This window comes from Setaria italica, chromosome IV (genome assembly GCF_000263155.2).
Source record: "Setaria italica strain Yugu1 chromosome IV, Setaria_italica_v2.0, whole genome shotgun sequence".
Lineage (NCBI taxonomy): Eukaryota > Viridiplantae > Streptophyta > Magnoliopsida > Poales > Poaceae > Setaria > Setaria italica.
In genome coordinates, this window is record NC_028453.1 from 6,759,237 (window position 1) to 6,773,358 (window position 14,122).

Below are 14,122 nucleotides of genomic sequence, written 5' to 3' on the forward strand. Positions count from 1 at the left end.
GGGCTAAATGGGCCCAAAATGCTTTTTTATACTATTTTTATGAAGAAGTTTTCCACTACTCTTGGGCCTCGCCCCGGGCAAATGTTTCTTCTTCGTGCAAATGCCCGAGGGCGTCGTACCCCGCAAGTCTAGTTTTTTTTTTCCTGTTGCACAAACTGGAGCGTCCGCGTCGAAGGAAGCACCGCGGTGTGCTAGCTTTGTTTCGTTTGTTTGGTCGGCGGCACAAAACTGAACGAGCTGAGGTTGCATGGATGGGACGGTAGACAAGACAACATGCGCAAGTATAAAGCACTCCCTCGGCAATGGTTTGCAGGTATCATCCGATGAATAAGCTGACGGTGACTCTGGTTGCCGGTTGGAGGTATGTACAGTGTGAGGTTCTAACTATGTTTATTCGATCGATTTCTTTTTACTTATATACCACACTCAAGTGTTTCTTTCCTCTCCCACTCGATTTTTTTTCCGGCTGCATCATAATCCGACCGTGGATCTCCTTTCTTCTTCCTGAGTAACAACATATTAAGTTAGGCTCGTTAGTTTGAAAAAAATGCGTAGCTTAGCTGATAAAATTTCTTGTGGTAAAACCTGCTCACTAGAGTTCGAGTCTTCGACGCGACACTGGCATTCATATTTTTCTGAATTTATTCTAGGATTTAACCGGCGCTATTCTTTCGGTGGTAGGCGATATGCCCGTCAACAGTGAGGCGCCAGTGGTGACTTCGTCAATCTCGAGGATTTGCCGGTTCAGTCTTTCGGAGGTGCTCATAGAGGTAGAGTTACGTACATGTGTTCGTAGGGATGAGTGTGCATGCGTGTTTTTAAACGTATGTGTCTTTACCGTGTGATTCGAAAAAAAAAAAGTTAGTCTCGAGACTTTTGATTGGTTGTGAGCTTTGATAGACATGTAGCCAGGACAAATGGACGGTGACTGTTAATATAATAAGATGCAATACGATAAAAATAGAACCCTATTTGTGAAAATATAGATTCCCCATGCTCTTTTTGAAGGGAATTCCCATAAAATAGTTCTATTTCATATTTTTTCCATACAAGAATCCGAAAAGATTCCCACGTTGGCCCCAATGTTCATTCGATCGATAGCTACACCTTTATTTAGCACTACCGATACAGGTAAAAACTAGAAAAGCTCACACCGATATGCATTTTCTGCCCATCCAAATGTGAAGGGCTGGGAACCCATTGACGCATTCGAGTCATTGTTTCGTTACATTTCAAACGTTCAGATGTATTGATTTGACACCTGTCGTTGTCGAGATTAGCGGATCAAGACTAAAACTAGTAAATTTTCTTTTATGCGCGTAAGACTTCGGATGGTGGCGTGGGAGACACGGGATTTAGAATGGTTCGGGCAAGGAAAAGCCTTACGTCCAGTATGGGGAGCTGCTCGTGTTGCCCACGTGGGGTCTGTAGTAGGGGTTACAAGAGTGCGAGAGAGGGAGCTGGTCCCAAGTCTCTTGGGTGTGCACTGATGTTCTGAAGGAGAGCTGTTGGCTTGAGAGAGTCCCCTGTCTCAGGGCCCCCGGTCCTCCTTTTATAGCGCAAGAGGAGCTCAGGGTTACAGATGAGCCAGGCATGAGGAGAAGTAAAAGAGATAAGCTAATTCAAGTAAAATACAATACAAGGGGAAGGACCAAGTTCCAGGGCCGCCGCCCCCCACTCTGGCCTTCGGCTCCTGTCAGCGCGTCCGCCGGAAGAGGACAGCTGCCTTCGGATCCTGTCGACGATCTCCCTGGTGGCCGTTGCCGCCAGGCATGATGATGGTGTTTGGTCATGGCATCTGTGCCCGTCGGGGAAGGCGGCTGCTCCTATTATCTTGCTAATGGTCCGTGGGACGCGGACGTCGCGTCCCTGTCGCCGGATACGTGGGGCGTGAGAACGGGCGGGGCTTCCTCCTGTGCCGGACGGTGCAGACCATGAGTGCCTTGCAGCGAATCGGGGAGAGCCGCGACCATTGTAGCCTGTGCTGTGCGGTCGTGCATGGGTACTTGTGGCGGGTCGCGTCGGGGGCACGGGCGCCTTTCTGCGCGCTAAGGCCGCGGCACATTTATGGCGAGATCGACAGGGGGGCCTACAAGATCCGCGCTCTTATCTTCCAATCTGTGCCCGAGGCGGATACTTGTCTTGTGGTCCCGGATGAGTCCGACCCCCTGCGCCCCGGGTCGGGCAAGGTGGAGTCTTGTAGCGAGGGGTCGGGCGCTCCTGACCTTGGGACCGTGGGTCGGGCGAGGCGGAGTCTGGTTACCAAGGGGTCGGGAACGTCTGACCCCGGGGCACTGGGTCGGGCGAGGCGGAGCGGGGCTCTCCCCTCCCATGTTAGGCCGACGGCAGTCTTCATTACCTCAGGTGGGCCTGGGCCTTCATGATTGTTGTTTTAATGGGCATTAGGAGGTCGTTAATATTTCCCCCCAACAGTAGCCCCCGAGCCTGTGGTGGAGCGGGGACGCTCCTCCAGAGGCTGCTATCGTCGTTTGTAGGGGATTCCTTCTCATCGTGCAAGCTGCAGTTAATCAGGGACGGGAAGTGTTGTTTGTTCGGCTTGGCCGAGGAGGTTGATCAGGCGAAGCGTCCTGTGGGCGACTCGGCACGGGAGGATTTCTTGTTGTTCCATAGAGCACCTTCCGTCTGAAAACCTCAAGTCGTGACCATTCGCGTGGTCATTAGTTGCGTGGCTAGCCCTCGAGCCCCCGCGCGTTGCAGGGGATCGGTCGGGAGGCTAGATCGACTTTTGTACGTTACCCCTCAAGCGTCCGTTCGCTGAGACGGAGGGGGCGAGCCGTGCCACGTTATCCTCGCCGGACGAACCGTGGTGCTCGTTGAGCTGCTGACAGGTTGGTTCGAGTGGGGTCCCGGTCCCCGTTCGGGGAGGTCCGGCTCGGGCCAAGCTGGTGGCATACCCTAGGTTCCGGTCGGCCAGTTCATATAGTTCCCGAGTCCGTTCGATCGGATCCGGGGGCTCGTTGCCTTTCCTCGGGGAAAAACCATGAACTCTGGTGCCGGCCCGGACTCGAATGTGAGATTGGGACACCCTAGGTTGTCGTGCGCCCGGGTGATGGCCGCTAGCGGACCCGTCCCCTCTCACCCCTCGCTCGGGGGTGTCCTGGCACAGCTATCGAACCCGTAGTGGGCCAGCCTTCGAACCCCTGGACCGTAATGGGCCGTAGGGGCGTTTTCAGCCTCGTATTCCTTTTTTACCTTTTGGTGGGCCTTGGGCCGGACGTGGAGGAGGTTGTGCGCGTGCGTTCTCCGGGAGGCGAGGTGGCGGAAGACGCCGGCCCGCGAAATGAGGGGGACGGGGATGTTTTCCTGCAGCAGATCGTGCACACGGACTCCGAGAAAAGCGGGCGTGATGGGGCGTACTTGGCGCTGCATTTACTGCGATGGGGCCGACTGTTCCGCTTCCCACGCATCTCCATATAAGACGAGAGGGGGCATGCCTCGCTGGTTCCGCCCGCAACTGCTCCCAAGTCTTTTCGCCTTCTCGCGCCCCTTTGTCTTCCTGCACGCCGCTCGCCTTCCTCCGTCTAGCGCCGCAGCTTTCCCCACCCTCCGCCATCGAGCTCTCCACCCCCTAGCGATGGAGTCCTGGTCGCGCTCGAACTTTGGGTCCTCGCGCGCCGACGGCCTCGGTAGGAAGGGCCTCCTCTGCGAGAGGGGCGAATGGCGGTTTCCCGGGAATTAAGATGTGCCGAGCTCGGGCGATGGCTACGTCGTCTCCTTCGCGCACTTCCACGAGAGGGGGTTCGCATCCTCGCCGAGCCATTTCTTTCGCGGGCTGCTACACTACTACGGGCTCGAGCTGCAACACCTTAATCCCAATGTGATCCAGCACATCACAGCGTTCGTCGCGCTGTGCGAGGGGTTCTTGGGCATCGAGCCCAACTTCTCGCTCTAGAAGTACTTCTTCGTGGGCAGCCTGTAGCAGAAGACCGAGAGGAAGGGGAGCCAGCAACGGGCGATCCCGGTGCCGATCCGGTGCGCCGCCATCCATCTCCGCCAGACCCGCGCCAAGGAGTACATGGCAATGAAGACCGCGGCGTCCCACAAGGGGTGGCATCAGCAGTGGTTCTACGTGAAGAACTACTCTAACTCCCCCTTGCCGGAGTTCACCAGCCGCGTCATTGAAGTGGCGCCAGAGTTGTGGTCGTACGGCCCGGTGGAGAAGGAGAAGAAGCGGATCACCAGCTTGCTTTAGGCCATCGAGTACCTGAAGGGAAAGGGGCTGACCGGGGCCGGAGTTATCGGGGCGTACCATGCTCGGAGGGTGGCGCCGCTGATGCTCTGGGTCCGCTCGCTCACCGAGATGACCCCCAGCGTGCCGACCGAAGGCACCGTCCTTGCGACGGGTGCGCTCACTGCCTCCGAGATCCGGCAGCGAGTCCGGGAGGCGTTGGACGACAAGGACGCCGATTACCCGGTGCCCGGCCACCCTTCGATGCGCCCGGACGAGAATTTTGTCAAGCTGGTGGGGACTTCGTGCTCCGGTTCCTTTCTTTTGCGTTTCTTGGTTCGTCATTCCAACGTGAAGCTTTCATGTTTGTAGGGCAGCAGGACTAGCGTTGTCGACTCGCGCCCGCCGGTGCCAGAGGACGCCGAAGGGCGGCAGCAGAACTGCCTCCTTGCCGAGAAGCAGAAGCAGCATAAGGACAGGGAGACGGCGAGGAAGAGAAGGAAGGCCGCCAAGGAGTTCCAACGGCGGCGGTGGGGCCAGGTTGTGTCGGACGACGACGATGAGGAGGAGGAGGAGGATGACGAGGAGGAGGAAGAGGAGCAGGAGTTCATTCTGACCCCTCGGTCGGGTGAGCTCGTTATCCGGGAATCGTGCCCCCAACCGGCTGCTGGGGGCACGTCGAGCGGACTGCCTGCGCAAGACCCGCCCCCGCGAAGCTCTGGGGCCGCGCGTCAGGGGTCGGCGCGGGGCGCGCCTCAGGAGTCGACGGAATCGACCCCCAACCCTCAACCTGTGGCCCAAGAGCAGAGGAGCAATGGCAAGCGGCTGCTGCCAAATGCCTCGGGGTCGGCGTCGGGCTCGGAGGCGAAACGCACCCGCCGTCCTTGCGCTGGAGGAGTGTAGGTGGAAATTCCTCGCGCGTCTCGTTCCTTTCCTAGCATCAAGTCGTTTTTGCTGATGTTGTTTGTCGTCTCACAGCGCTGCCCCTCGAGGCCTCATCCCGCCGCTGGAGCCAAAGAAGGCGCTACGGGTGTCGTCCACCTCCGCGGGGCGGACCGCGACCCCGCCGGCAGCACGCGGCGGCGTCGCCAGAGAGACCACGAAGCCTACCGCGGAGGTGGCTCCTACGGCGGCAACTGGTGGAGTGGTGCCGCAAACGGGCATGGGGCAGGGTTCGACCCCTGCTCCGCCCTTGGCCTTCCCAACCGACCCCGCAGGATAGGGCATTGCCCCTAGGGGTCCTCCGACCGGGGGTGTGATAGACCTCGACGACGAGGTGGAGGAGAAGCGTGCGGCTCCGTCGGTGGCGGCGGAGGAGAGAGAGTCCACCCCCATGGCCACGACGGGGACAGCGGCGGTGGGAGAGGCGAGGACGCCCGCCCCGGCTACTGGAGCGGTGGCGGAGGCAGGGACATCTGCCCGGGAAGCCGTGGCGAAGGCAACGGTGGCGGCGGAGGCGTGGGTGCCTACTCCGGCGGCTACGACGGGGGCGGGGACGCCTGCCTCGGTGGTCGCGTCGAAGGCCGCGACGGCGGTGGGGACGGGAACGCCCGCTCCGGCAGCCACGACGGAGACGCTGGCGGCGGCGGACGGATCGGGACGCATGTCGGTGTCGACGACAGTCACGGCGACCTCGATGACGGCGGCGGCGCACGCGCCGAGGCCGTTGATGAGGCCAGCGACATCCGGGGCGGCGGTGCCTGCCTCGACGGCAGCGTCGGGGACGGCGGCATCGGGGGCGGCCGGAGCGGCCCCTACCCTTGTCTCGGCCAATCCCGTTCCCAAGGCGTGGAATGGGTAGATCTAGCGCTGGACGTCCCGCGATGACCCGCAGAGACCCCTCTTCACGCTGGAAGACGCCAAGGAGTGGGGCAAGTGGCAGGCAGTGTAGGGTGGACTTGCAAACGTTCGCGCTGCCCTGTCCTCGGTGATGGGGGAGCTGGACGGTGTCGTCGTTCCCGGTGGCCAGGTATGGTGTTCTCCCCAGCGGTTATTTCCCTCTCTTCGCTCTGTTACTGAGCATATATTGTCTTGTAGGCCCTCCAGGTGTGTAGCCGGGGGAAGTCCGATATCCTCCAACTTGAGCGGGGGCTCTGGGAACGCTTCGCTACGGAGAGGCAGCAGACCGGGAGTTTACCGCGCAGGTTGCCGCCGCCCAGCAGGTCATCAACGACCTGCAAAGGCGCGAGCAGGCGGTGCGGGAGGACGCACGGCGGGCAGAGGACAAGTTCCAGGCCATCATCGAGAAGGCTCGCCTCGACCGCGAGGAGTTTCAGGCCGCTGCTGAGAAGACCCGCCTTGGTGCCGAAGAGCTCGTACGGCTGAAGGGGGAGCATGAAGCCCTTCAGAAAATCGTCGAGCACATCTGGCGCGAGTGGCAGAAGGCTTGACTACCGGGACTTCGAGGCGGCCCGGAAGGACGAGGCTGAGAAGGTGGCGGCCGAGCTTGGGGCGGAGGTCAGCCAGCTCCACGTGCAAGTGCAGGAGCTTCATACCACCGTGGCCCAGGGGCTCGACCGGGAGCGTGAGCTGAAGGCCCAGTTCGAGGGTAAGGCTCTGTTGGCGCTAGAAATCGGTCAACCGAATCCCCAGCGTCTGACACACGACCCGGGAGAATCTGCTTAACTCCTGTTCGGGTGATTGCCCTGGTGCGGTTCGCGCGACGTGCCAGCCAATCTGACCTGTTGATTGGCAAGGAAGAATACGTGTCAGGTCCAGAAATCACGATCGGCTAAGTTTCCGATCTCGAGAGAGCTTATCAGCGAATCGGCCGATTTGCCGTAATAAAGAAATCGGCTATAAGGCAGCCGATCACTGTAGCCTTGTAGATAGAAAACCGCTGGAGTAATCGATACAATGCTATAGTAACAACACTAGGAGTAGATCTAATCGGCTATATCTAAACCACCGATTCCTAGCTGGATAACTGGTGATAAAACTAGAAAGACAAGTAAAACCTATGATTCTAGTAAATATGGATAACTAGTGAATAAATCTAAACGAAACAACAGCGATGCGCCCGAAGTTAAAGCTTAGAATTTACTCGGTAAACGGAACTTACAAGATCAGCCGGAGATCAAGTTGATGCAGCCCTGCCAACCCGTACGAACTCGTGAAAAAGGAGAAAGTATTTGGTGAAGTCGCCTGCTCGAAAGTAAGTACGAGGAAAAAGTAGTTGGTTGTATTGATTTGTTGATGATTATAGATTTACAAAGGTAGCTATTTATAGCCCCGCACAGATGACTCCTTAACTGACTAGAACTCTATCCCTAATCCAAATAGAAAACGAATATTTACAAGTACGATTCGTGCTAGGTTGGTTATTATACGCTTCATGGGCTGATCTCCTCCCCATCCTTCTATTCCTTTTCAAGCCCATACAGGCCCAATTATCCCAACCTCCTAATCGGCCGATTCCTTATCGGCAAAAGGCAACCGATCGGGAACCCGGCGTGTTCGATCCGAACCCCAAGGGTTAAGCGAGGCAGAAATCATCGGCCGATCTCGTACTGTAGCATCGGCCGATCTTGGACTGTGGCGCCAACCAACCGATTTCGAACTGTAGCACCATTCGGCCGATTCCCAACTGTACTTTTCCAATTTCCTCTCTTCTTGGCGCCGATTCTACTGGTGACGAAATCTGGCGTCAACAGGCTCTTTTCGTTCCTTTGTTTTATGCTGCTTTTTGATGGTTTCTGACTTGGACTTCTACGGACGAACCTTACAGACGAGATCGCCCGGCTGAGGGAGGTCCTCGACGCGGAGCGCGCCGAGCACGGCAACCTGCAGGACGCGGTCCGCGTAGTCTGCAACAGCCTCGGCGTGGTCCAGGGGGAGGGGATGAGTTCGTTGGCGACTCGTGTCCTTGGGACGTACCGATGAGCCCACGAGATCACCCTGGAGGCGCTCCGCGTCGGCGTGAGGCGGGCCTTCGGTGTCTTCGGTTCCCACTACTACGGCATTAACTTCGCCGGGATGAGCGGGGGTACGCCGCCGGCTACTTCGAGGCCGAGTTGAACGAGATTGACGCGTCGGTGCTCAACCCAGCGGATGCCTTGGCGGAGCTTCTGGAAGATGAAGCCATCCCGCCCGAAGATCCCAGGACGAGTTAGCTGTATCGGGGTTAGGTGCCCCAAGTGTAAATATGTTAGTTTGACTTTGAACTTGTTTTCATGATGGCCACAGAGGCCTTTTCTATAAATTGTCGAAAAAAGTTTTCGATCCTCTTTCTTATTTTTTGGATTTGGAAAGTTTAAAGCACGGGTTGGGCATGTCAGTAAGCATTGATGGGTGAAGGTACCGTAGCCTCTTGGGCGTAGGCTTTTTCGCAGTCCGATCAGTCTTGCCTGAACGCCGTTCGTGCACTCTCTCCTTTTCACGCCCAAAAGTTTAGGAAGAGGGTCGGCTCGGAAAGAAAAGGCATTTTGAGAAGATGTCAAGTGACTTGGGCCAGAGCCCCTGATAGCCCCCGAGGGCTATGCGGCCCTAAGGCAGAGCCAGGGTCGGATATCCCTGAGTTCGATATGAAACTTGAACGAAATCAACTCAAAATTCCTTTTTCCGTAAATTATTAAGTTACAGAAGTGTTTATGTCTAGAACTTGGAAACAAAACTAAGGGTAGAAGCATCTTAGCTGCTCTATGTTCCAAGCGTTGTTGAAGATCTGTCCGTCAGGGCTCGCCAGCTTGTACGTGCGTGACTGCAGTACTTGTGTGACGATGAAGGGACCTTCCCATGGAGGGGTCAGCTTGTGCCGACCTCTGTTGTCCTGGATGAGGCGGAGCACCAGGTCGCCGATGTTGAAGGCTCGGCCTTGCACCTTGCGGCTGTGGTAGCGTCGTAAGGCCTGCTGGTACTTAGCCGAGTGCAGCAGGGCTACATCGCGCGCTTCGTCGAGCTGGTCTTGCGCATCTTCGAGCGATGCCTGGTTTCCCTGTTCGTCGTATGCCTTGACCCTCGGCGATCCATACTCTAGATCAGTGGGGAGGATTGCCTCGGACCCGTAAACCATGAAGAACGGGGTGAAGCCGGTTTCCCTACTGGGGGTCGTCCTTAAACTCCACAGGACCGCGGGGAGCTCCGCGACCCATCGACCGCCGAACTTTTTGAGACGGTCGAAGATCCGTGGCTTGAGACCCTGGAGTATCATGTCGTTGGCTGATTCAACAAGCCCGTTCGTGCAGGGATGCGCCACGGCCGACCAGTCCACTCGGATGTGGTGGTCGTCGCAGAATTGGAGGAATTTCTTCCCGGTGAACTGCGTGCTGTTGTCCGTGATGATGGAGTTGGGGATTCCAAATTGATGGATGATGTTAGTGAAGAACTGTACCGCCTGCTCAGACTTGATTTTCGCAACCGGTTGTGCCTCGATCCACTTGGAGAACTTGTCGACGGCGACGAGCAGGTGGGTGAAGCCCCCAGGCGCTTTCTTGAAGGCCCCGACGAGGTCCAGCCCCCAGACCGCGAAGGGCCACATAATGGGAATGGTCTGGAACGCTTGTGCGGGCAAATGAGTTTGGCACACGAAGAATTGGCACCCTTCGCAGGTGCAGACCACATGGGTGGCGTCGGCGACCGCCCTCGGCCAGTAGAAGCCCTACCGAAAGGCGTTTCCAACGAGGGTTCTTGGCGCAGCGTGGTGGCCGCAGGCTCCAGCGTGGATGCCTTGAATCGGCGCCTTTCCCTGCCCGATCGGGAGGCAGCGCTAGAGAATGCCGGTGGATCTCCGCTTGTAGAGCTCCTGTTCAATGATGACAAAGGATTTGGCACGGCGCGCAATTCTACGTGCCTCCGTCTTGTCCGCCGGGAGCGTCTCGCAGATGAGGTAGTCGAGGTACGAGGCTATCCAGTCAAGCGGGGGGTCGAGCCCCGCTGCTGGATCCGCATCGATCTCCATGAATTTAGGGTCGGAGGGGTCGGCCTCCGAGTCTTGGACAGGTGGAGCATCGCCGATATCGTCTGGGTCGGCGCCCAAGCCCGGGACAGGTGGCGCGTTGCCGATCTCTCCCGGGTCGGGGCTTGAGTCCGGGGCAGGTGGCGCATCGCCGACCCTCCCCGATTCCTGGTAACGGATCGAGGGCTTGAACTGGTCGCTGATGAACACGCCGTCGGGTACGGCCTTTCGATCGGATGCCGCCTTTGCCAGTTCGTCAGCCGCCTCGTTGAAACGCCTTGCGACGTGGTTGAGCTCTAGTCCGTTGAACTTGTCTTCGAGCTTGCGGACCTTGTTGCAGTAGGCTGCCATCTTGGGGTCGTGGCAGCTCCACTCCTTCATGACTTGTTCGATGACTAGCTGAGAGTCGCCTCGGATGTCCAGGCGCCAGATGCCCAGCTCGATGGCGATGCGAAGCCCGTTGAGGAGAGCCTCGTACTCGGCGACGTTATTAGATGCAGGAACATGGAGGCGGATCATGTACCTCATGCGCATGCCGAGAGGAGAGACGAAGACTAGGCCTGCTCCGGCGCGAGCCTTTATCAACGACCCGTCAAAGTACATCATCCAGTACTCCTGCTTCTCCGACACCGATGGCGTCTGGATCTCCATCCACTCTGCTACAAAATCGGCGAGTACCTAGGATTTGATGGCGGTACGGGGGGCATAAGTGATGCCCTGTCCATAAGCTCGAGCGTCCACTTCACGATCCATCCCGTGGCGTCCTGGTTTCGGATCACTTCGCCGAGGGGGAACGACGAAACGACCGTCACCGGGTGGGAGGTGAAGTAGTGGCGCAGCTTCCTCTTCGTGATGAGTACGGCGTAGATGAGCTTCTGGATCTACGGGTAGCGCACCTTGGACTCGGACGAGACCTCGCTGACGAAGTATACTGGACGCTGCACCTTGAGGGCGTGTCCCTCCTCCTCTCGTTCCACCACCAGAGCATCGCTAACTACCTGGGTGGTCGCCACGATGTAGAGCAGGAAAGGCTCCCCGTCGGTTGGCGGACTAGGATCGAGGCTTTCGTCAGGAGGTTCTTGAGCCGGTCAAGCGCCTCCTGGGCCCCGGCGGAACACTCGAAGCGGTCGGTCTTCTTCAGGAGTCGGTAGAGAGGAAGTCCCCGTTCGCCGAGACGCGAGATGAAGTGGCTCAGGGCCGCCAGGCATCTCGTGACGCACTGAACTCCCTTTATGTTTCGAATCGGCCCCATGTCGCTGATGGCCGCTATCTTCTCCGAATTGGCTACAATGCCGCGTACGGAGATGATGAAACCTAGCAGCATGCCTCTCGGAACCTCGAAAACAAACTTTTCAGGATTGAGCTTGATGCGCTTGTCCCTCAGCCTTTCGAAGGCTAGTTCGAGGTTGGGGATGAGCTGGTTGCCCTTCTTGGACTTGACTACGATGTCGTCGATACAAGCCTCAACGGTTCGCCCGATGAGGTCCCCGAAACACTTAAGCATACATCGCTGGAACGTAGCCCCCGCGTTTTTGAGGCTGAACGGCATCTTAATGTAGCAATAGGGGACGAAGGGGGTGATAAAAGAGGTTGCGAGCTGGTCGGACTCTTTCATCGCGATTTGATGGTAGCCGGAATACGCATCAAGAAAGCTAAGGGTTTCACACCCGACGGTTGAGTCGACTATCTGATCTATGCGCGGCAAAGGAAATGGATCCTTTGGGCACGCCTTGTTGAGACCGGTATAATCAACACACATCCTCCATTTCCCATTCTTTTTTCGTACAAGAATAGGGTTAGGTAGCCACTCGGGGTGGTACACTTCCTTGATGAATCCGGCCGCCAAAAGCTTCTGGAGCTCCTCACCGATGGCCTTGCGCCTCTCCTCGTCGAAGCGGCGCAGACCTTGCTTCACTGGCTTGGAGCCGGCCTTGATGTTCAAGGAATGCTCGGCGACTTCCCTCGGAATGCCGGGCAGGTCCGAGGGTTTCCACATGAAGACGTCACTGTTCGCGCAGAGGAAGTCGACGAGCACGCTTTCCTATTTGGGAGATAGGGCAGCGCTGATCCGTACGGTCCGGCCGTCGGAGCTGCTGGGGTCGAGGGGAACCTCCTTGACGCCTTCAGTGGCCCCGAAGGAGGTGGCCGACTGAAGCGTCCCCACATAAGTAGAGACTAAATGTGACACAAATATCAGTCCCAGGAGGCTGATAACATATTTATTCGACAGATAATTCAGTTACCGTACAACTCCCGAGGGAGTGGACGTGAGAGCCACGCAGCGATAATAAGTAAATAAACAACAGCAGCTAACCAAGCGACTGCCAAAAGATAGCACTCGGGACTACACGGTAGCAGCAGCATCTTGGAAAGGCCAACACCACAGGCAGCGTTGGGTGCGGACACAACCTCTACTCAAGGTCTTCGACGATGAAGTCCGGGTATTCCTCTGTAGCAACGAAGCAAGGGTGAGTATGTACGTACTCAACAAGTACAACCCCATCCACGGAGGGGGATACAAGCAAGTATATGCACAGGATAAAACAAGGGTAGGCTAGAGTTTATTTGCAATAAAGCCAGATTTTCAACACATGCATAGGCTCATTTTCAAACAAATTTTTTTAAAGCTTTTCTTTAGTAACTGAACGAGGAGTGGGGTTGATCCTACACAAAGGATCCAAGTTTTTATCGCTATCGGACTCCCCATCCGCCATAGCGCACGGCACGACTGCCGGACTTTTCCAAAATTCAACCCACACACACACACACACCATCCATGCCCAAGTGCTAGTTATGTGACCAAGCCGTAACTCGTCCAATGTCGTGGATACGGCTACCCGGATAGGTTTTAACTCTGCAGAGGTTGTACACTTTTCCCACAAGTAGGGTACCGCAGCACGATCACCTTAGTGCTAGTGCGGATCCTAACAAAGCTATTACCCACCTTAACTAAAACTGGCTAGCCCTCACAGGAGCACCCAAGGGGTTCACGGCTCATCCACGAGACCGTAACCGGGACCTAAGTCACCAAGATCTTACTCCTTTTCCATGGGCTCCCGTTGCTCACCAGCACCCCTGAGGACTAACAGTTCAGCTTGTGGGATTTATGCTAAGCCGTTGCCCATACAACGGTCGAGTGGTTGCACGATAGTTGAATTAGACAAGATGACACATCAACTCGGTCCTTAACCCCAACAAGATGGATATCTCCCGACATTGCTCAACCACCAAGGTATGAGCACAACACCCTGGCATCCCACACGAGGAATACCCATCCATCCTGTCTACACATCCTTTTTCCTTTGAACCCAGAAACCATTTTCCTTACTTGCACACACACACATTTATTTTCCAAAAACATCATTGTAGTGGTGATTGTATTTAAGTAGCAAATCCCTAAGCATTCTTGCGGTAGCTATCGACCAAATAGAGCGAATCATATTTAGAGACAACCATAGGATAATAAGGAATGTTCATAACAATCAAGGGGTGGCTATCCAACCATGTCTTGCAATGAAATAATATGCATTTTGTAAAACAGGCCAATAGGTTGTGTTTGGAAAACTAGGTATTAAATATGCATCAAAAGGGTGACATTGGACTTGCCGTCTTCAAAGCCTTCCGGGAGCTCCGGCTCGTGCTGCTGGTCCTCGGGCTCGGGCTCACGGTCAAACTCCTCCTCGAGATTCTCCTCGGGCAATCCGCGATCTATGGCACACACAAACGGGCACACAAATAAATAAAAGAAAGTTGGTTTTTATCCGTTGAGCTCCGAACAGAAAACGTGAATGGAAAATAGGTAGAAAGATTATTTTTGGGAAATTTGGATATGGATCGGCGAAAGTATTCCGGAGGATGACGTGGTGAAATTTGGGATTAATTGGAGGAAGTTTGGCGCATGAAATGACGGGTTAAACATGAATTAGGGCTTAAACGGAGGTTTAGGACTGATTTATAATAAACTAGGGACCTTTTTGTGAATACTTTTGGAGGTGGAGGGGCTTATCCACGAATAGGTTTATGGGAGTGGTGGGAGGACT

General features: G+C 56.1%; 1 protein-coding gene across 1 annotated transcript; it reads right to left on the bottom strand.

Moving 5' to 3' along the window:
• Positions 1-5,161: 5,161 nt before the first annotated feature.
• On the bottom strand, positions 5,162-6,525 carry LOC106804259 (elastin-like). Its single transcript, XM_014805018.1, has 2 exons — positions 6,327-6,525; positions 5,162-5,943 (listed from the first exon to the last, which is right to left on the bottom strand). Exons 1-2 carry the CDS (start codon positions 6,523-6,525, stop codon positions 5,162-5,164), a joined length of 981 nt encoding a protein of 326 aa, XP_014660504.1.
• Between the last annotated feature and the right edge of the window lie 7,597 nt (positions 6,526-14,122).

Coding starts and splice junctions, on each gene's coding strand:
- LOC106804259 (XM_014805018.1), bottom strand. CDS start 6,525: ATGCTCCCCCTTCAGCCGTACGAGCTCTTCGGCACCAAGGCGGGTCTT. Junction 5,944..6,326: donor GGGCGGCGGCAACCTGCGCG/GTAAACTCCCGG, acceptor AGACAAGGGTAG/GGGCCGCTCCGGCCGCCCCC.